General features: G+C 41.0%; 1 protein-coding gene across 1 annotated transcript in view; it reads left to right on the top strand.

The window, feature by feature from the left end:
- The window catches only part of Fife (regulating synaptic membrane exocytosis protein fife), a 108,554-nt gene extending 87,786 nt beyond the window's left edge, over positions 1 to 20,768 (top strand). Inside the window, exons 10-18 of the mRNA XM_086987601.1 lie at positions 3,895 to 4,037; positions 6,056 to 6,348; positions 6,680 to 6,888; positions 9,014 to 9,049; positions 10,644 to 10,929; positions 11,852 to 12,043; positions 12,813 to 12,883; positions 14,227 to 14,453; positions 18,258 to 20,768. Coding sequence (XP_086843727.1) covers positions 3,895 to 4,037; positions 6,056 to 6,348; positions 6,680 to 6,888; positions 9,014 to 9,049; positions 10,644 to 10,929; positions 11,852 to 12,043; positions 12,813 to 12,883; positions 14,227 to 14,453; positions 18,258 to 18,543 — 1,743 coding nt within the window. The 3' untranslated portion in view covers positions 18,544 to 20,768. The remainder of the gene's footprint in view (positions 1 to 3,894; positions 4,038 to 6,055; positions 6,349 to 6,679; positions 6,889 to 9,013; positions 9,050 to 10,643; positions 10,930 to 11,851; positions 12,044 to 12,812; positions 12,884 to 14,226; positions 14,454 to 18,257) is intronic.
- The last annotated feature ends 246 nt before the right edge of the window (positions 20,769 to 21,014 follow it).

Below are 21,014 nucleotides of genomic sequence, written 5' to 3'. Positions count from 1 at the left end.
ACTGCGCTAAATGGTAAAGAGGGCGGCAGATTTGCCCCCGTAAAGAACCGTCGGAATATATTAAGCTCTTAGAATCTAAAAAATCGTTTGAGGGAGCTTCCATTGGGGGAACGATTGCTGGCGGTTGGCAAGCCAGAGTATGGTTTCACGGGCGGGCGTTGATGTCGCCGTATTTTAGTTAAAACTCGCGAAGTGGTTACGGTCGGAGATAAATTAAGGTGTACGTAACTCTTAGTAGGTTAGCTGTGAAAGATGTTTCACGAACGATATTTAGGAGGAAAAAATCTATTGTCTACGCAAATCAGTGGTGATCGTGTTAGGAATACGCGCAAAGCCTCGTGCATGGTACAGGTGTGGTATATCCAAAAAAATCTCAGTAATAACGCTTCTGTACTACCAGTCGATGGTATAGAATTTGCATTTGAGTGGCTGTGAAGGTAAACTACGGTTCGTAAAATATTTTTTCACTTAGAAATGATCTGGTTGAGTCGTCTCGAACTATCTACGCAAGACGCAATGCAGAGGTGCGAGCGAAGCAATCGAATTGCTTAAACGCCGGATAGCTTTGTATGTGTATGGTGCACATTTTTGCAGAGTAAAACGAACGCGGGTTAGAAATCTGGGCCAGTGAATAAGCAAAGTTCCATCTAAAATGGGAGTCGACGTCCGATCTATGTCACGCGCCGGCTAAAGCCCAATTCAAAATATGTGTTTAAGATACTTATGTAAATAGAAGGACCATCACCAGCCTGATAATATTAGGGGAAATGGCAATAATTATTTCGATAAATCTTTCGAGTGTTACGCTAAGAACTGCCGTTGCTTCAGACGGGTGACTCGAAGCACAAACCGCGTCTATACCCGATTTATAGCTAGGCTACCACGTGTGCTTGGCATGAGGTATTGGTGATCAGGTGCAGCGTGGTGATAGGTCCTGCTGCGCCATGTGAATAAGTGTCTACAAAGCACACATTGTCTAACGAGAACAACGGGACAATAGAGCCGCGGGAATGACATACATGAGTATTGAGTATAGGGATTAATCGCTCACAGAGAAGAAACAATACAAGAAAGCTGATAAAGGGTTGAGTAGGATGGAAGAGGGGCAAAGCCAAGATAGATCATTCGAGACTTGATGAGGAAAATACGCTGTGTGATCTCTTTTTTCAGACCTTCTTAAATCTTTGATTTAATTAAAGCAATGTGCATATAATCCACTCAAGTTGGGAATCCTTTCCTTTTTTTTTTAAGTAATGAAACCGCCTAACCTACCATACATTGCCGAGAAGCTCCGACCAAAACCACGCACAAAGCTAACGTGGCGGGTTCACATTAGACACGTGATCCAAGGCGAGCGTACAAATACACTGACATATATATCACTTTCCTTACGTTTTGTTTGTTACCACGAGGCCTGTACATACAGCCAGGAAATAAACCATTATGGCTATTTGTTTTTGTCCATATATACAGGGAGGGCCAAAAGCCCTTTGACCAATTGAAAAATAACTCGAAAATTTTTAATTCTACACCTGCTCCAGTAATGCGAAACATGCACATTGCTCCAATAACGAACAGATCAAACCGTGCACATGACAATGGTGCATGTTGAAAATGCAATAGACTAGCATGGAAGCGTACGTTTTTTTTAAATATGTCATGTGTTTGTTTCCGTATTACTATAGCCAAATATTTTCGTTCCTTTCTTCTCCTAACGACTACATATGTACATACTAGCGTAGTCGTACGTTTCTCGCTTCTCGTCAAAGTCTTTCTCAAAGTACAGCCATCCATATTGAACGAAACGTTGAATTTCGCGATCACCTATTTGATCGAAGGCAAAATTGCTAGCTATTCGGTACGAGAAACGTAAATACGCAATTTGTATCGCAACAAGCGCTTGTATCTACGACGTTCCAACTGAAAAATTTCAGCAGTCTGTCACGTGCCGCTCGCCGACAGCTACTTGCAATCTCCATCTATTGCCTCTCCCATACATTTTGTTGGATATTACCACCGAAGAAAGACGGTTCTCTTAAGCTCAGAGAAAAGCGAAACAGGACAGCATCGAACTAACGTCGGCAGTCTCTCGCTGCCTATTTTCTAATCATGTGAAGCCGCCTTTTGTGGCGTTTCCTCCATAGAATCTTACGTGATAAATTCTGATGTAACATTGTAGAAGTTTGCCGGTGTTCTGCATCCTCAAAGGTTAGTGTGCAGGACGCATGAAACCGTCAGCGTAGATTGAAATCTGCGAAAAACAATCGTAGATTGTAACGGCATTCTTGAACGGAGCAATACCGACATGTCGATTGAAAACTAATAAATCTTCTTAGTAAATGAAACAGAATTGGGCTGGCAGTTCGCTAATCTTTATGTCTGCAGTTATAACACTAACGTTGCAGTTAGGAAATACTTTCAATTGAATCAGATAAAGTTTCCCGCCGTAACGGCGAGGCCTCCAGCGGAAGTAATGGTACTAACTAATTTCAGCTTTTGTAGAAGACGCCCCCTTCACGACAACTCTACGTGTAAAATACGTTTCTCTATGTATCAATAGATTTGTTCGAATCGTGTACGATTGCATTGTACGATCATCTGTGTCCCTACCCTGTGTGTGTTTGTTAAGCGGAATCATCTATTTTAGTCGCCGTTTATCGTTACTTTAATCAAGACAATATTAATCATATAATCAAAAGAGAAGTATATCATTTTTTCATAAACTTCTTTTATCTTTTAAAAGCCTTACGTTCCCATTGGAAATGTGCTCTAGCATCTTCTTGGGCACTGATGTCGAATTTTGAAACACTTTCTAGAGATGAGTACTTCGGCAACCAGAAGGCCTTTTGTAAAAAAAAAAATTTGAAACGTTCGTAATAACCTTAGCGTCTTTTTTACGAATTAAATAAATCCTATTCATGTCTTTCTATCTTAAGCTCATAACAACTAAACCTTTCTAGCTATAACTCAGTGTCTTCTAGAGATTCTAGAGAAAATATCCCAAACGTAACGCCCTTCATCATATGTAAGTTCTCGTCTAACGGTAGCTCAGTGGTAAAATTGTTGCTTCAAACCCGTTTTGCGGCTATGCATGCACGAACGAAAATTGCTCGTAAAAAGTCTTCATGTCTTAATAGCTCGTTGTTGACTTGAGGCTTATTGATTGTAACTTGCGTTAAACGTTTACCGTAGAGAAAGTCTACGAAGAGAAAAAAAAAAGAAGTAAAAAATTTATTATTATGGTGATTATTTTTATTTTATATACGCTCCTGACTCTCTCTCTCAAGAAGTTGTACCTACCAAACAAAATCAATTCAAGAATTGTGTCTAAACGCAACAAATTGAAAACTTACAGCTAAAAAAACTGTGACAAGTGCTTCGTATTTATTTATTTATTTATTTATTGATTCTTTTTTTTTACTTTAGTTCCTGTTTTGAAATCTCGAATGAATCCCAACGTGTTAACCAAATATGTAAAAACTAAAATCATTGACCATATTTATAGTTAAATAGTTAATGTTCGTAGAATAAGCGGAATAAAATATCGATACTTTGCAAAAGGCCGCACCCTAATATGCTGTAATTTAATCAGAATCGTAGGACTGCCCACTTTTCATAGTACATGCAAAGTTCACAACTTTCAATTTGTGATCATACGTCAAAAACAAGTTCTTAAATGGAATTTCTAAAATAACCGTAGCATGTAGCTTGGGCCATTTTGGCTTCGTCATAAACTCAACGTATGCACTTAGCTAGTGTTCAGTCATTGCTGCGATTTTCTATCGATTCCGAGATAGCTTCGCCGTTTCGTATCAAACGATAGAACACTAGTTCGTTAGTCCTGACACATTTCGGACTTCTACCGATTGTTAATAATAAAAACAACAATTTTAGACCGGCAACCGTCGACGCTGTAGCTCAGAAAGCTCAGACATAAGTGATGTTAGCGGTGACTACTCTGCTCACTCGGACCGTTCGAGCTGCACTTATGGGGGCTACTACAAGCCTCCGCTCTCTCCGGTACGCAAATATACAATGTGAGTAAATAGACATATACAAAACCTGAATACTTTCATATATATCGTTATTATTGTTATATGGTAATTTCGTCCTACGATTAGAATGTTTTTAAGTAAGTTTAACAAATCCACAAGTGTATATGTAGACTGCTTCGTATCATATCTGCTCTTTGAGACGTAGTATCGACATGCACAAAATATCCAAAGCAATGTTTACTTTGAAAAATTAATACGCTTACATACGGTTATCTGCAAAAAAAAAAATACGGCTTACTTTGCATTACCCAGGCAACGTGGTGGGGGCTACTTGGATAACCGTACGATTCAACTGTTTTTCTCGAGTATAGTACGAAGGTACAGGCGAGATTTTACCACCTTAGCAGCCGTGTCGAAAATCGAAAAATGACTGGGCCTTATTTTTTACGAAATCGTTTTCAAAGCAATTTGATATATACTTAATGAAATTTACGTAGTTTTTCCTATCCGATATGGGAAGCCTTTCGTTCTAGCTTCGACAACCGTCCCTTAGACGCTTATTTGTTAGCTAAACTTTTTGCGAGCGGACAAAATACATAATTATCTAGAAGAGAAGATGACAACAAGGAAAAATGAACATTTATGTTATTTTAAAAGGGTTTTGTAGAACGTACACTATACACAGCAAGTACGCGCTTCGTCTATCCATTGCTGTTAGGAATTAGATAAACAGAGCACAGAAAGTTATAGTTCTATTTAAAAATGTGTTCTTTTTTTGAGGAGGAGAAATTTAGCTAGGGTAAACTTACATTAATTTCAGGACAATAATAATACAAAAATAGGGAACATAATCTATCTTATAAGTAATTAAAGCACAACTTTACAATGGCGTATCGCAGAGTTAATTTGTTGTAGACACATCCTATTGCTTAGGCTTCATCTGTACTAACAACAGAGTGTTACAATAAGCAGCTCGTGGGATGTTTGTAAAAGCTTTAGCCCGCTACGTAGACCATCCTGTTTTCCTGTTCTTCTTCGTTTTTCTAATTATTATCACTGGCTCCTATGGGATTTCCTACCCGTCCTTCCTCGCTAATTACATATTCTGTCGATTGCTTGTGGCTCATTAATACTGTTTTTTTTTTTTTCGTTTCCATGCGGAATATAAACGGTTCTTGACGTGCTTTTAAAGGGGCATACCACATTGTTTGTTCTAGCAATTTAAATCCCGTTCGTGCATCACTCGTCCATACAGGGCAATAACCCTTCTGCCAGCCCGTCTTTTTTGCCTCGTGAGAAGAAACGCCAGTGACCTTAGCTGGCGTTACCAACGTACTTCCACCGAGCTGATAAAATGGAAATTTTTTTTCCAAACAGCAGGCTGAATATTGCAACTGTCGTACAAATGGATAAGGGCCATTACTTCAAGGAATAAGCATGTTGCATACTTGTGGCAATCTTTATTTCGCAAACATTTTTATCCCTACGACTAAAAGCCTGGTCATGTCTTTAACTTCATAGTTCAATATGCAGTTCTCCTGTTAGATTGCACGAAACAAACGCTTTATCAAAACCATAAAATTATACCTTTAGAAACTTTCTACAAGTAGCTTCAATTTATTCGTTCCAGACAATGCATTCATGTACGGTCGTTTTGTACCTGCTAACGAGTAGCAGCAGGATAGAGTATGCTTTCATTAGACAAAATCTTCATGGAATCGTTGAATAAAAAAATATATAGGCGGCGCATAGAAGAGGGTACGCCACTTGAAGTACCAGAGGGTTGCTCTAACTCCAGCGGACTCAATGAAATCTAACCACTTCGCTAGAGAATATTATGTTATATCGTTGAGTAGTTGAATGAATGTTGGAACACGAAAAGCGGAGTCCGCCTTGACTAATTTCAAGCCGGCGAATCTTATTCAAAGGCTTTGAGAGGCTTTGAAAGAGGTTTGCACCCAGTAGCGGTCTCATGAGTACGCGTCTACAACTAGGAATCCTTTTCTGTCCGTTGCCGTCATCAACGCCGTTGTTGTCCGTGCTATCGGCGTACGTTACAGGCCTACCCAAATGGGCCGACTGTATGACAACGCGGTAACTGTGGCAACGGGGGGAAACACTGTGGTTACAGTATCAGGCGAAACGACCCCACTTGAAGATCATGTAAGCAGGGTGGCAGGGCCAGGACCTCATGGAGCTCCAGGAGGTCCCGTCAATGACTACTCAGCCAACCATCATACACATCTGCATCTTGACCGTAATAACAGTTACGACGCAACAGCATTACTTCGAAGGTCCATCCCCAGCGTCACTGTGGATTGCGCTACTGAAAGCTTTTCTAACCTGAACAGAGGTACGCCCGTAGATCTCAAACAAATTTATTACAGACACTTTGTTGTACCCAATAGATGACACTACGCCTGCTTGTCTTGACATGGATATCAGGGACCCCACTCTTCCTTTTACCCTTACTAAAGAAAAATTCGTGCTTGGTCGTGGGGTAAGCGAAGATCGATAATAATAAAGGATATAGTTGGTGTGGGTCTGTGTTAGTGACGTTGTTGACTTCGTTGCTAACAAAATGCCACCGTCCGAAATGACGAAAGTTCCGATTTTGACAAGTATGAGCATGTGCAACTATAGCTGGCCGTTGGTGCCTTACGTTAACCTTCTCTAACCTACAGGTTACGGCAACCACTACATGAATATGTTTTACAACGACGGTTACTCAAATATTGACACGGAGCAGCCACGACGCTGTAGTACAGGTAGCGCATTACCAAGAATGGAGATACCTGAGAATCAACTCTCGCTGCTCACGGCCTGTCATCCACACGGCGCCAAATCGCTTTCAACACATTCGCTGGATCTGCCACGGGGCAGTATTGATCAGGTAGGCTACGCGGACGAACAATTCAACCGGCTCTTTATATGTAATGACAATGAGCAGGGTTTAAGCGACGCCATTGATGACAGCCTTGCTTTTCAGGAGAATGCCTAGTTAATAAGATTTCCTCAGCGAGTTACTTGGCATATATATGGTCGCGACTATACGACGCAATGAGTGCTAGACAGCTTAAGGCTTGAGTAACGGGAGGCTGTTTTCGAAACTGAAAACGGGAGGGTAGATAAAACGTGCCCATTGTGTGTGTTTGTTAAAGTTGATGAGATCAATCGATGATACTAGTATGAAGCTTAGTATAATAATATGTAAGTTAAAAGGGATATTATGAGGGCCGCTAAAGTGACCTAGGAGTAAGTCCTGTAGGATACAATTTTTACGTGTCGATTACTGGCCCACTGTTGATAGGTGAATAAACCAATCCGTGCGAGGCCGACTATAACGCTAACGCAACGACCGTGACTGAGTATTATAATGAGTTAACTAACTAGCAGACTCATATATGACATTTATGGATAGAGGACGTACTACACAAGAGCCGTAATTTGACATTGTACAATTATAATCTGTTATTGTTACTGTTTTCTACAACTCTGTCATGCATTTACATCATCTCACATATTATTCTATATGTAGATCTACCGTCCCTCATCCTTGATTTGCATCGACCAGCTGCGGGAATACATATCCTGTTCAATGTCTGCGCGGTCGAGCTCAATGCTGTGCAGATGCATTAAATGCTACATATAAACATGTATATAAACTGCTATACGAGTGACCGATAATTTACTTTGTTATTACAAGAGCTGCTGCTGTTTTAACTATTAGCGTTTTATCATCTGTGTGTGTGTGTGTGTGTGTGTGTGTGTGTGTGTGTGTGTGTGTGTGTGTGTGTGTGTGTGTGTGTGTGTGTGTGTGTGTGTGTGTGTGTGTGTGTGTGTGTGTGTGTGTGTGTGTGTGTGTGTGTGTGTGTGTGTGTGTGTGTGTGTGTGTGTGTGTGTGTGTGTGTGTGTGTGTGTGTGTGTGTGTGTGTGTGTGTGTGTGTGTGTGTGTGTGTGTGTGTGTGTGTGTGTGTGTGTGTGTGTGTGTGTGTGTGTGTGTGTGTGTGTGTGTGTGTGTGTGTGTGTGTGTGTGTGTGTGTGTGTGTGTGTGTGTGTGTGTGTGTGTGTGTGTGTGTGTGTGTGTGTGTGTGTGTGTGTGTGTGTGTGTGTGTGTGTGTGTGTGTGTGTGTGTGTGTGTGTGGTGTGTGTGTGTGTGTGTGTGTGTGTGTGTGTGTGTGTGTGTGTGTGTGTGTGTGTGCGTGTGTGTTTTATGTCGAGAGCCGTCGTGTGATCGCTGAGAATCCACCTTATTCCATAGCCCCTCGTTTTCTTCTTTTTCATTCTCTCGCTTCTCTCTATCGCGTTGTCCCACTGTCTGTTTGTCTGTTTATCCCTCTCTAATGTTTACTTATCGCGTGTTACTTATTGCGTCCTCTGTTGCTGCCTCTGTGTCTTCCCCTTCTACTAGTATGTCGTTGTTTACTGTCTTCGTACTCATATCACGCCCCGCCCACCGTTCATCGCTCCCTTTTGTGCCACTGGATATTCTTCTTCTGCTGTACAAATTTTCCGTATCTAAATATCTCTGACATACATACACTTGATGAAAAACTACATATACGTTCACTATGTGTATCGTTGAATTGGCTCGGCCTGTTCTGCCGAGTTCTGGATGGATAACGGATCGGCGCTGCTGTTGACGTGCGCGTCGTTTACAGCCACGGATACACGTGATGCTCACTATGACAATTATGACGACTGTTTATGATGACGACGATGGCAATAAGTTGAGACGAGGATCGTGATGAAAAGCAATATGTAACCTATGATCTGAAATGTGTCTGTGCAGAGTTATTGGCTGGCTAACTGAGGGTCGTACTATCAACTAGCTGATGACTGACAGATGTTTGGAATTAAGTGATGTTGTTGAAAAACATCAGAAACGAGAATAGAGAAGAAAATAAACAAACTAAGTAGCAGAACGGGGTAAAATGCAAGCGGTAAGCCTCTGTATTCACCTACGCATGCTGTGTGTCGCGATTAATTTCTAAATGTGCTTGGCGCTTCACTTTCAGCGTATGCCGTCTGAATGCGATCTCTCTGGTTTTAAGGTAAAGAATGTTTGGTTGTTATTATACCGTGATTCATTGTTGTTAGCGAGCCCCAATTATCCTACATTTTACAAACGCCTATCATGCTACACTCCTGCAAATTGTCCACCTCGTACCGACAGAAAAACACATAAACAGCTTTTACAGGTTCCATCCTTAACTGTGTTAGTTTGACATTGTGTTTATTATAAAATTATACATTTATAGGTTTAACGATTTTACGCAAACGGTAAGTGTTCACTTCGTCCTCGCAGAAAATGGATACAATGTATTAGCAAAGAATATCCACTTTATACAAAATGCTTACTTTTTCTGAAGCAGTACTTAGTTTACGATTATCAAGTTCTTAGAGATCACTTATTTGCCTGGAGAGGCTATAATATGCCACCTATAAATGTTCGCAAATGTCAATTACGGAAATTTACTCACTTAAAAAATACTGCTTACACTTAGTTAGAGGTGAGTCCTTCTGTAACCTGTCAAAGTCTGAACCATGTTTTATAAGTTTGCAACTCGAGTTGGGTACAGTATAAAAGTCATAAAAGCCTAGAAGAAACTATGCAAAAATGTAGGTTGACTGCTGATAATGGCAAAACTCATTAGCAACCATATTTTATCTGTTGCATAGAAGGTTTGATATATAAAAGCACTTATCAGTTATATACATATAATCGTTTGATCAGCTTTCACACGATGTAGTAATATATAGCACTGAACACGTTCAGTGGCGATCCCAGCTGTCATTTGTGCTATTCTATTTCGGTGTTTACTTAACTTGAACTTCAAATACGTTGATCACTAAGTCTGAATCGACGAGCGAACGGAACCGCTTGTACGTAAACATTTACGAAAGTGCGCGTTCACGTAAATGTTCCCTTGTTTCCCGTTCTTGAAAAAACGCAAACATGGCTATCGTTTCATTTTTATCCCCGCCGCCCATCCAGTCGCCGCTGTCTATATCGTATTGTACTCGTATTCATCTAGCAGATTTATTTGCCCCTTTGGTCCGTACGTAATACTATTTTTTGGCGATCAGTAAATTTTAAAATACATATGCATACGCTGTACAGATCTCCTGTTGCTATATTGCCCGTATCAGGTCCGATATATATATACATACGTATATATATATATATATTTCCATCAGCATCATTGTCCTCCTTAGTTAACTAGTATCCTCTTGCTCTTGGAGTCTTTACGATGCGTTACATGAGTTCATGTTACTTCTATGTTTCCATATCGCTGTCTATTTTTACCGCGCCGCTGCTATGGTAAAACGCAATGAACCACACTTACATTCAAATAACTACCGAATCTTCGTCGCCCGCTAATCCACATTGATAACATCCAGACGTAACAGTAACCATTTCAAGCCCACCCGCCTGATATCTGCCAATAGTCCTTGGTTTATCCCCACCTGCCCCAGATCTTGATTTCTTTGCTCGCCAACGTCAAACTTGTCCTTTTGCACAGTTCTAATAGCTAACTTTACCGAACCCTATATTACCAACCCTTGAAGTCCGGCTCCTTCTATCTTGATATTTTAATGAAAAGAAAAAAAAAGAACTAGAGCAGAGTCAAATGCCACTTTTAGGGCAAACCCACGGAACGGCGCGCTTCAGCCCCCGAAGGCGAAAACATCCGCATCGTGATAAACGACGTAGATGGAAGCCTCCGGGGCGGGTCAGGCGACAGTACTGAAGGGGAGCCACGACAGCGGAGGGTTATTCTGCAACGCGACAAGAACGACGCGTCGTGTCGCACTCGAGGCTTCGGCATGCGCCTCATGGGTGGCAAGCGGGGCCCTGATGGACACCTCTACGCTATTGTGTCGTGGGTTTTACTCGGATCCTCAGCTGACATCGCAGGACTTCAAAAAGGTTAATCTAAGACGCGATTTTGCGAAGTAGGTAACAGATGTGTACATTTGAGTATATATCGCATTTCAAAGTGTAGTTATGCTGTGCCTTACAAGGGCAGTCATAAAAACGAAGTGCAATTTAGCTGTAGGTCTGGCACGCAGCACTATCTGGCACGACAGACGCATCTATCATTCTTTTTCAGCGTAAAGTCATTTTTTTGCTTATCCAATGAGTAAAAGAACCTGATGACGCCTGTGGTGCCATTAGTTGCGGTGTAGACTTCTTAGAAAACACTAATTAATATCAGACTATAATTAAATTAAATCAGATGATAGTAAAGCGGAAGTTTGACCTCCTAAACTCAACAACCAGGACAACTCGCTATATGGCGCATAATGCAGATGCGGTATGACCAGATACATTTGCACTATTTAAACATTATTTTGTATTAAATAAGATGACCTGACTTCAAGGAACAGCCCTTTGCGCGCGTGTACTAAAGCAGCATGTGTTAAGGTGTTTCGAGTATTAGGCACTGCAGTTGAGCATTGCACAAGATGACTTGCTCTGAAAACAGCGGGAAACGACGAGCTTTTAGCGTCTTGTGGCAACTGAAATATTAAGCTGAGCCGTTTCGTTGCTGCTCTGAACTTGCCGAATTTGCGTAGGTTTTTTCATAGCAAAAACTCATAATATGAACGATTCTCGACGCAAACATGGGATCTAATTGGTGCAATTTTTGTAGATGGCAGCTATACAGTTGTATAGCTGTTGTATAGAAACAGTGAGTAAACAAAAGTTATGATAAAGTAGTAGTGGTTGAAAGCGGAAACGGCTTCAAAGATCTCGTTTAGGCAACGATTTTTTTCTGTGCGTAAAAAACACCTACAACTGTCGCTTTGTCGGATCGACTTCATGTTCGTGTGCATTGTTCCTACAGGTTCCATCGTTCTGGAATGGAACGGCCAAAGTCTGGTAGATAAGCCGTTTGAAGAAGTATCGGAGATTCTCGATCATAGCCCAGACGTAGTGGAAATCCTGATCGAAACAGGACGACGAATGTCGCCCCTTTCGCCAAACGCTTCAAATCCCAACATACTTAAGACAGGCGACTTGGAGGACAATGAAATAGGTACGTGATCACGATGTAAGCAATTAGAGAAACTGACTGACCCTAAAGCTGAAAGTTAGTTTCTGATAAACACGTTTTCGTTTGTTCGTGTGTCAAACGACATCGCGAGTTTCAACAGTTTTCATTTCGGAGGACTCTGTGCTTGCTTTGACAAATCACTATTTTATATTTGATTAAAATACATAATTAGCAAATGAGAAAGTTCACAGGATATACACATTATGTCACTGTCAAAAACCGTTCCCTAATTTCTTTTCGGCATTTTCTTCGGTCGACCCCCGGGTGGCTCCCTATTAGTATTTCATTTGTGAGAATATTACGAGAACATGTCATTACTTCTAGGCATTATTAGATACGTAGCTTGAATTCGAAGCATCCAATGATGCTGCAGTATTTTCTGTCTTCAATCATCCAATCAAGCATTTAACATGCATTTGGCTTCGCTACCAATAAGTATTGTAGAATCTGCTTAGCCTCAAGCTATGGGATCGGCCATGATGATTTCGAAGGATTAACGGGAAGCGATGTCAAATTTCGACGATGAATAAACTATATGTTTTTAGCTTTGCACAAGAAAGAAGAGGAACCACTTTCTTAGTGGTCAACTACTTCATGGATTTGCGATATGTGACGGTATCAGGAAAACTCAGGACACATTGCGTTCAAAATTGGTTACAGGTGCTATCTATCATTAATTATAGTTGTTGTATGTTATTGCGAAGTAACTATGTTAATAACAGCAACTGGCTTTGATCCTTTATGGTGCCAGATGGCCAGCTGGACCAACCCCGCGCTCCACCGATAAGAAGAAACAGCGGAAGGATGCTGCCCAGGCTACCCGTAAGTTTCGCCCTGACAAGATAGAAAACCACTGTAACTAAGTAGTCATTAAGTTAGGATTGAAGTGTCGCATTCACTACATGCTACTGAATACGATGAATGACAAGGCCTTTCAGTGATTGTAACTAAAACTAATGCATTTCTCCGTGAAATGATTTGAAAAATACGAGAAGGTCACGACATGATAGTGACTCTCCCAAAGGAAAATAGGTCCCATCATGATCTCTTTAAACCAAATTTGTCATAGTTTACATAAAAACTGATCAGAAGACACAAATTCAATTATGAGGTTATAGTGCGTGCCCGTCGAGCGACCTTACTGATGTCGAGTCCTTCTGTTACAAGCGATGTACACACACTTGTGCACGATCTAACTAATTTCGATACATAGATACACCAGAAACTAAGATAGAAACAGGAGAAACTTCAGAAGCTAAGGACAACGACGAATGGGACCTTCTCGAAGCTGTCTCTAGGATTTGTCTATTAAAAGAGAGAAGTGCCTTGTTCAGCCAGGCAGTGTCCTACGAACGCCGGCTCCCTCGTGTTGGTTTTGTAACAAGCCACAGGTTCTGCTTATCTACGGTCCCTGATCGATAGCTTGAAACATGCAAATTCAATTTCGAATCCACTTTATCGCTTCCTCGGTTAATACTGCAGGAGAGCCCATTGGCATAAGGGCCTCTTCGTGCTCCAAGGAACCAGGGGAAGGCTTCACTCCGCAGGCAAAACCATGAAAGACCTAGACCGCAGTGTTGTTCTTGCACACACACTCTGTGCAGGTTAGCGCGCGTCATGTGCAGGGTATTATATGTGTACAAAAAATAACCCGTAGTTCTATCAGATATATATACATATATACGTAAACGAGGCGATAAGTATAAACGTGGCATACTGGTGGACATACATGCTCGAGAGTGGACATCAGCGAAGACGCCATTTAATTTTACTAGCTCTGACCCTGCCAAGTACCGCGACCGCGCACGCAGATCAATTTCTTACCGACTGTAGACATTTGTGGTATCGGTGTTTCGCTACGAGAAGTCCTGATACGGATTTATTTTACACGAATAAATCGAATACAAAAACGACCTATATCTTTACTGGTTAATAATTTGCGATTTTCCAATATTAAGGATAAAAAAGGTTCGTAAAACTAGTATGCATATATATCGTAATTATTTTTTTGAGCCAAAAGCTTATCATGTGAGTGATATAACTTTGTATCTCACTGCATTCATCATACCTACAGACAAAGCACATGTGTATGGACAAATGAATTTTGATTAAGTCGAAATTGATAGCTGACATTGTTAACGCATGGGTCGTTTCTAATGGGTTAGGGCGAACTTGGAGGCAGTGCCAGTGGATCAGGCGTCACCGGGGGCAGTATGGGCACCATGGATGAAGGGGAGATGTGTGTACAGCTCTTCTACGACGAAGAACGGTCGGATCTGGTTGTTCGGGTTTTGTCGGTAAGAGGGCTAGCGCCTCGAAAACAACCCGGCCGTCAGGATACCGTCACAGCACTACACCGCGCATACGTTAAGCTGAGGCTTAGCCCCGATGGGTAAGTTCTGACTATAGACGACACGTGCGACCTAGCAACTCGATATGAAGGGAATTAGCTTTTGAGTTTTGTAGGGCTCAGCTGTCTATGAGTGTATAAAGAAATACTAAACTCGCCGTACACCTGCACTCAAATTACATATCCGATGAAAGCTTAATGAAGCAAACAGAGATGTGCACAATAGCGCGAGCCTATATAAACAAGCCGATATTTGTAGAGTAAGTCGACGCAGTGGCTGGGGGGGGGGGGGGGTCTGACCTCTGGTTGGAAGAAACCAAGAAACGGATAGCCGCTTCAAGTTTCAACAACGACACACACATAGATATTACACAACAATTTATGTAAATTAAGTTATTTTTAGAGGTGACAATGTTCTCCGTGGAACAATGGACCTGAAAACGATCTCTCGAGTGTTACTCTTTACATACTTTGCACCATCTCATTGTTCCTGCTATAAAGCCTTCGTAATTCGCCAATAGCGTCCCTAAAATAACTGTTATAATAGTAATAATAATAATAAAATAGTAATAAAAAGTTAGAAATTATTAATTATCATACAGCGATCGCTCTATAAAAATCACTGAACATTTATAAAGCACCTTATTTTATAGGATGTTGTTGAGTTTTTCTATCGTACGTAATTCGCGACTTTGAAACTAAATTTCAACTCTGTCTTAAAAACAAAATAAACTAAAATAAGTATCTTTCTTGCTTTTTAAAGTAATTCGAGTATTCTTTCCTCACACTCAAAGAAATAGAATTGATTTAAACATTAGTATCAATAGTAATAAAAAGAAATACAAATATTAACAAAAAAAACAAGAGCGTTTCTAACACGAGACCTACTGTTTCACCGTTTGTAAAAAAAATTCACCTGTCTAAAAGCGTTTCTCTGTTTATTTATATAACAATGACTTTTTTCGACGATAGGTAATTTGGGTAAGAAATGGGTATAAAGGAAATGTTGGAAAGGTGATCGTTAATCAACACCAGTTTCAGATCGGTGAGGTGACTTCACGATGTTGAAAGCTAAGGCTATTAAAAAACTTAAATTTATAATAAAAATATAGTGAAGCCAGTTGCCATTGGTGCCTCTAAGGTCAATGATCCGTATCACAGTATGTGACATTGATGCAAACAGTCATTCGTAGATGCGTGTAGAAACACGTTATTTTAGCTAGCGAAGCGGTATCATTCATTCTATTCTGAATGCCCATTCCGCCCCCCGTTTAAGTATTGTATATGATTGTTAACTGTTTAATTGTAGCAGTTGATACATATTTAGCTAATAGTTTAATTAAAGCTTGTCGTATAATTTTAAAATTTACGAAATACTTTACTATTAATGTATTATTTTTGTAATTTTTCAAAATTAATTTTTTTCAGAGGTTTGCCGTAGTATATAGGCCACCGACTGCTTAAAGGACGCCAAAAGTATCTGACGCACAAAGTTAATGAAGGTATTCTCCCTATTGGCTGACCGTTTGCTCGCCAAGAACTCGCTTGCATTGCAAGCCTATCGTGAAGCTAGATATCCATAATCAGGGACGGTGAATGTTTTACCATATTCCGATGCACAAGGGCATAGTGGTTCTTTTTTCAGGCCTAAATCTGATATCTAAAAAAACTGAAAACACTTAATATCTTTTCTCTAGAGCTCTCCCTGTTGTCGCTGCTTAGCGTGATGAATGCGTTGCCTAAAGACGAGCGTTGACGATGCGGTGGCAAACAGAGTCCGAAGGTCTAGCGGTCACCCTAGAATTGTCGACTAAATGACCACAATCCGAACGTCCGTGAAACCAGTAGCGAGCACAGGAAATTTGTATTTTGCTTAAAGGAGAAAGCAGAAATTGATTCCTCGATGAATGAATCTAGCCCAAAATCTGAGCGAGCAGCAATTGTACCTATCGTTTTCTAATTGAGAATTCAAATAAACACCTATCTGTTTAATGTCGAATAAAACGCATTCATAGGGGGCTTCAAAGTTCAATTACAAACCTTGTATGGCTATGAAATTTCAAGTAAAACTGATATGTTCTCTGACAAAGGTCATTGTTTTTTTTCGGTCGAGTGGAAGATTAGCAGCGTTTCCGTTGAACTTCAGCAGTTCCTCAAGCGCCCTGTGTATCAATCAACCGACTGAGCAAATCGAATGACATTTTCGTTTAACGTCGTAACATCGATGACCAAGAAGGACATAAATGGTAACTTTAATTTGCAGGACTCAGCGAACTATTTGTACATGTGGAAATGGCATACGGCTTGAGTTACTGAGAGATTTCTCGTACTCAACCAAGGGAGCGTCAATGAACGTTTCTTTCATGCTCGAAATCGCAGTTAGCCATGAAGATAATTCAGGTCCAACATTGCTAGGAAGGTTATAACAGGTGTCTTTGCAGGTTATTCAATACGCCGGAACCCCAAGAGCGTATACTCGTCCGAAGGGGATACGGATATTGGCTTTTGCCGACCCGGCCCACTTAACTTCAACATCAAAGACGAATGACTGCAATAGTTACACAATTGTGCTTAATTACTTGACCATTGCTCGTTAGAAGTCCTACGGTGTCCTAGGATGTAGGGCTCGCTGTCCTTCACGGAAATATCTGCTACTGCATTGAATGAGACCATTTTATGGTAAATGTGTACTTCTGCGGGCAAAGAAAACTATACTAATACGCTGGATCAACATAATTTTTGTTGAATTTTTAGTTATTATCATTTTTCTGCAGATTCAGTGAGAAGGGTGTGGTTCCCTAAAATCATCTGAATATTTTACTCATTTCAAAATCTGCGTTAATCGAAAGCGATCGCCAGTTTCCGTGACATACATTGTTAATGGACTAATTATATCTCTAGCTGGTCTTCGCTTATTACATCCTGGCAAAAACTTAACACCTGCAACATTCATGCATGATATTATGGGTGTCCTTAAAAACTCTTTACAATGAATTACATTTATGGCAAAAAAAAATAATAAATAGGTAGCAAATTAAAGGCGACTGGGGCAGGGCAACAACTCGCCTGTTCAATCGTCATGAATTTGCTTCATTAGATTACCTAGATCAACCTGTCAACAAATTGGCCCTATATATTTTTCCTTTTTTTAGGTTAGTGTTTAAATCGCGTTCAGGAAGACCCGCATTCAACGCTTGAAATTAAAAGAAAAAAAGTAGCCGCATAGTATATATATCATTATTCTCAATAATTTCGACAAAAATACATATCTTGATAACAGTGATAACGGTGTGAATTTATCTTTTGCTTCGTGAGTTCGCAGTTGTGCAGGGTTGAAACAATGCCCTACTGGGTTATAGTCTGGCGAATATGTCCTGCTTCTTCACATATATTGGTTTCTACGTCTAGCAGTCGAGCTGATGACTGAAAAAATCGATACATAACACCCAGTTTTGTTGGATTGAAGTTTATTCGAGAAAAATCTTTTTATACAAATACAGCGCTCAAGCTAAAATTCACCGCGACATTTATTCACAGCGAATCGCTTCTTGCGGAGTGAGGAAATATTAAGGACGATGTCATTTTAATAGGTGTCGCTAAATGGAAAAAAAAACTATATAGTTCGCAATACAGCTCTTTATGGCATTACTTGAGAGCTTCGATTACAACTTTTTCAAGGCAGTCATAAGCTTCGTCGTTCTTCTAATCAAAACGGACCTCTCAATGTGCTCTCACCGAAAACACGTGGAAATTCTAAGCTTAATTGACAAGCCACTTCCCAATGTATCTAACTTATACGCTGTAGTAACTAAAATTATTTGTATTATTGGTGTCGGACAATTTCAGGGGGTTCACTGCGATGAAAACCCCGGTAAGCGAACCAGCTGTTAACCCAGAATGGAACAAATCATTCGTGTTTCCGTCTCTTGAACCTTCCGAACTGCAAGAGGCATCTCTCAAGCTGTCGGTATGGGAACATCAGTCGACGCTGGGAAGTCAACCTGGGGGACAGTTCCTCGGCGACGTGACCATCCCACTTCGAATGGTCGTTCAAGACCCAGCCGCTGTTTCTGGCTCGCACTGGTACCGCCTTCGGTGCGAACGGGAATCGCTACTGCCACCGCCGATATAGCATTTAAACACTTGATGGTAAATGTATTCGGTTGAGGGGGTTACTAGCACCGGATCACCTTCATTGCTGGATTTCTGACGAACGTAACTTTCATGGGACGACGTCTACCACTTAGGACAGGGTGTTCTCTTGTCTAGTTGTTCACATCTGGGCCACATCAAAATGGTAAAAACAGCCGCCTCGATTCTGTCGACCTTTGGAGCATCTCTCTATGTTCGTTGTGCACGCCTCAAGGACACGACTAGCTACCCCTCATCTCTTTTGTGTATACTTTGAATAAAAGTGCTCTCATCAATGAAACACGGTCAATGAGGCCCAAAATTCGACACAGCCGATTCTCTACAGCTGTTAATCAATCATTTGTTCTAGCAGATTGTGCCTCTAAGCGATCAAACCTTGGATCGGTTGTCGACAATGATGGCGACACTAGAAACGAGGAAAATGGACGATGATGCCTTGAAAAGATACGAGGAGATGTTCTGCGTTTATGTAGAATGACCTAGAGAAAGCTACACGCGTGAGTACCGACAATGAAGTCCAAACAATCGAGCCACAGACCCCGCAGGTATTCCAAAGCGTACGTTTACCATTGGTGCCGCCGATAAGCACAATTCTGTCGAGAGAACAAATGGTTATACGCCGTGTTGGCTAGCTCAATCGAGTCATGAAGTCCGTGTGAGACGAAATGACACGTGTCATGCGTGAAACCGGCCGCATCCCATAGTGGCTGGGCGGTCAGCTATGGCCGCACTCTCTAGACGTAGTGACTGCTTATCTTTCTAATCAACTATAGCCATTAGTGTTATTAAAATGAAAATAATAATCCTCTAGGTTGCCACTATCGCTGCTCAAATAAAGAGAGTTCGATTAGCGTTCGCCAAGCACTTTCTATGCGAAACTGTAGGGTATATCCAAACCTTCTACTACATAGACAACAAGCGAAGGAAAGCTAAACGATAAGAAAGGACTGTTATTATAGAATGATGATATGCGAAACGGAAGACCGAAATAGAAATACCTAGAAGGCCAAAGCAGCGAATTGTCAATGCAATCTGGAAGCTCCCAACAAGTATCTTGAATAACGTACGTCCATGCACCGATCTACATGTTAGCGAAGCCAGAAACAAAGAATATGAAAGTGGAAAATATACGAAACAATCGATGTAGTCAACAAAAGCACACAACGTTAAGCAGAAGCAATTCCTACGCCGACCAACGCAAGCACGTTCACCGCTACGTAACGTCACTGCAACCGTAATATCGAGTCACAACGCAACGCGTCGCGATAAACTGCGTACTGCGAGAATTCTCTGTATTTTCTGTCTCTAATTGCACCCCACAAACAAGAATGACGCTAATTCTAAAGTACACTAACACTTATCTTACTCTTAACAGAACTGCCACTACAACTGGAATACCTTTGCAATCCACATCAATCCGCCTCAGCGCCAGAGGTAGAAAAAAAAAAAGATTTTCGGTCTTCCTTTTTACCGAACTACCGTACTGCCCAAAACGCTATGGCACCACAGCCGGGCCGCAACATTCAAATACATAATCGTGACTTGCACTAGACATAACCTTGCCTTGCCCAACGGGACTGGTCATATTTTCACAAAAATTGAACAAGCGACATATAAACACAAACAACGTAGCGGAACAAAGTGAGCTAAGCAGTACAATGTTAGCTTCTCCTCACACTCAACGCTAAATGGTGGACTAGCGGTACGTACCCGGTTGCCGCAAACGTATCATCCCGCGCACTTCAGTCTGACAGAGATAACCTCCAGAACTCGGCAAGGCCATCGGGTCATTACGGGACGCGAGTGCTTGTTTCAAGCCCTGCATGGTTCAATAACGGGGCAATGTAGAGCTGACTGGCAAAGCAGCCTGCTTGCAAGACACTGCGTTCGTTGAGGTGTACTGGTTCAACTTCCGCTACCAGAATAGCTTCAGCGATTCCAGCTGCTAACTGTATGAAAACACCACGCACGACGAGAGAGTCATTTCCTGATGACTTCGCTTGTCGAGAGCTCTGTGGCATAGGAACCAAATCTGCGTTTTAAGAGTATCCACAGTGCTCCGTGTGGCGCTGTTGTAGTCACAGCTCGAAAAAAGCACGCACTTTTACGAAGCTTCTGCTGAGCGAAAATGTATCATAGAGACAGTGGAAGGAAAATAAATCATGAGAACGATTTTGCAGAAATGACGAAAAATGGAAAAAGAAATCTTTCAATTAAACTTCACAATTTAATTGTTATCACAATAATAATCATAATATAATAATGATAATAATTAACGCTAACAGATAACGCAAGTATAGTATGCTATAGACTAGGTATGTATAATTAATAATGTTACCTTAATCAGCAACAACACAAATCGCTGATACCCGGATGCACGACAGCTGCGCCATCGTTTTCTAAAACTGAGCATTCAATTCCTCTAAGGCTACTCAAACTCCCATTAGTTCT

This window comes from Varroa destructor, unplaced genomic scaffold, assembly GCF_002443255.2.
Source record: "Varroa destructor unplaced genomic scaffold, Vdes_3.0 BEIS01000004.1, whole genome shotgun sequence".
Taxonomy (NCBI): domain Eukaryota; kingdom Metazoa; phylum Arthropoda; class Arachnida; order Mesostigmata; family Varroidae; genus Varroa; species Varroa destructor.
The sequence above is the reverse complement of the archived record's forward strand: the minus strand, read 5'-3'. Positions and strand labels throughout refer to the sequence as shown.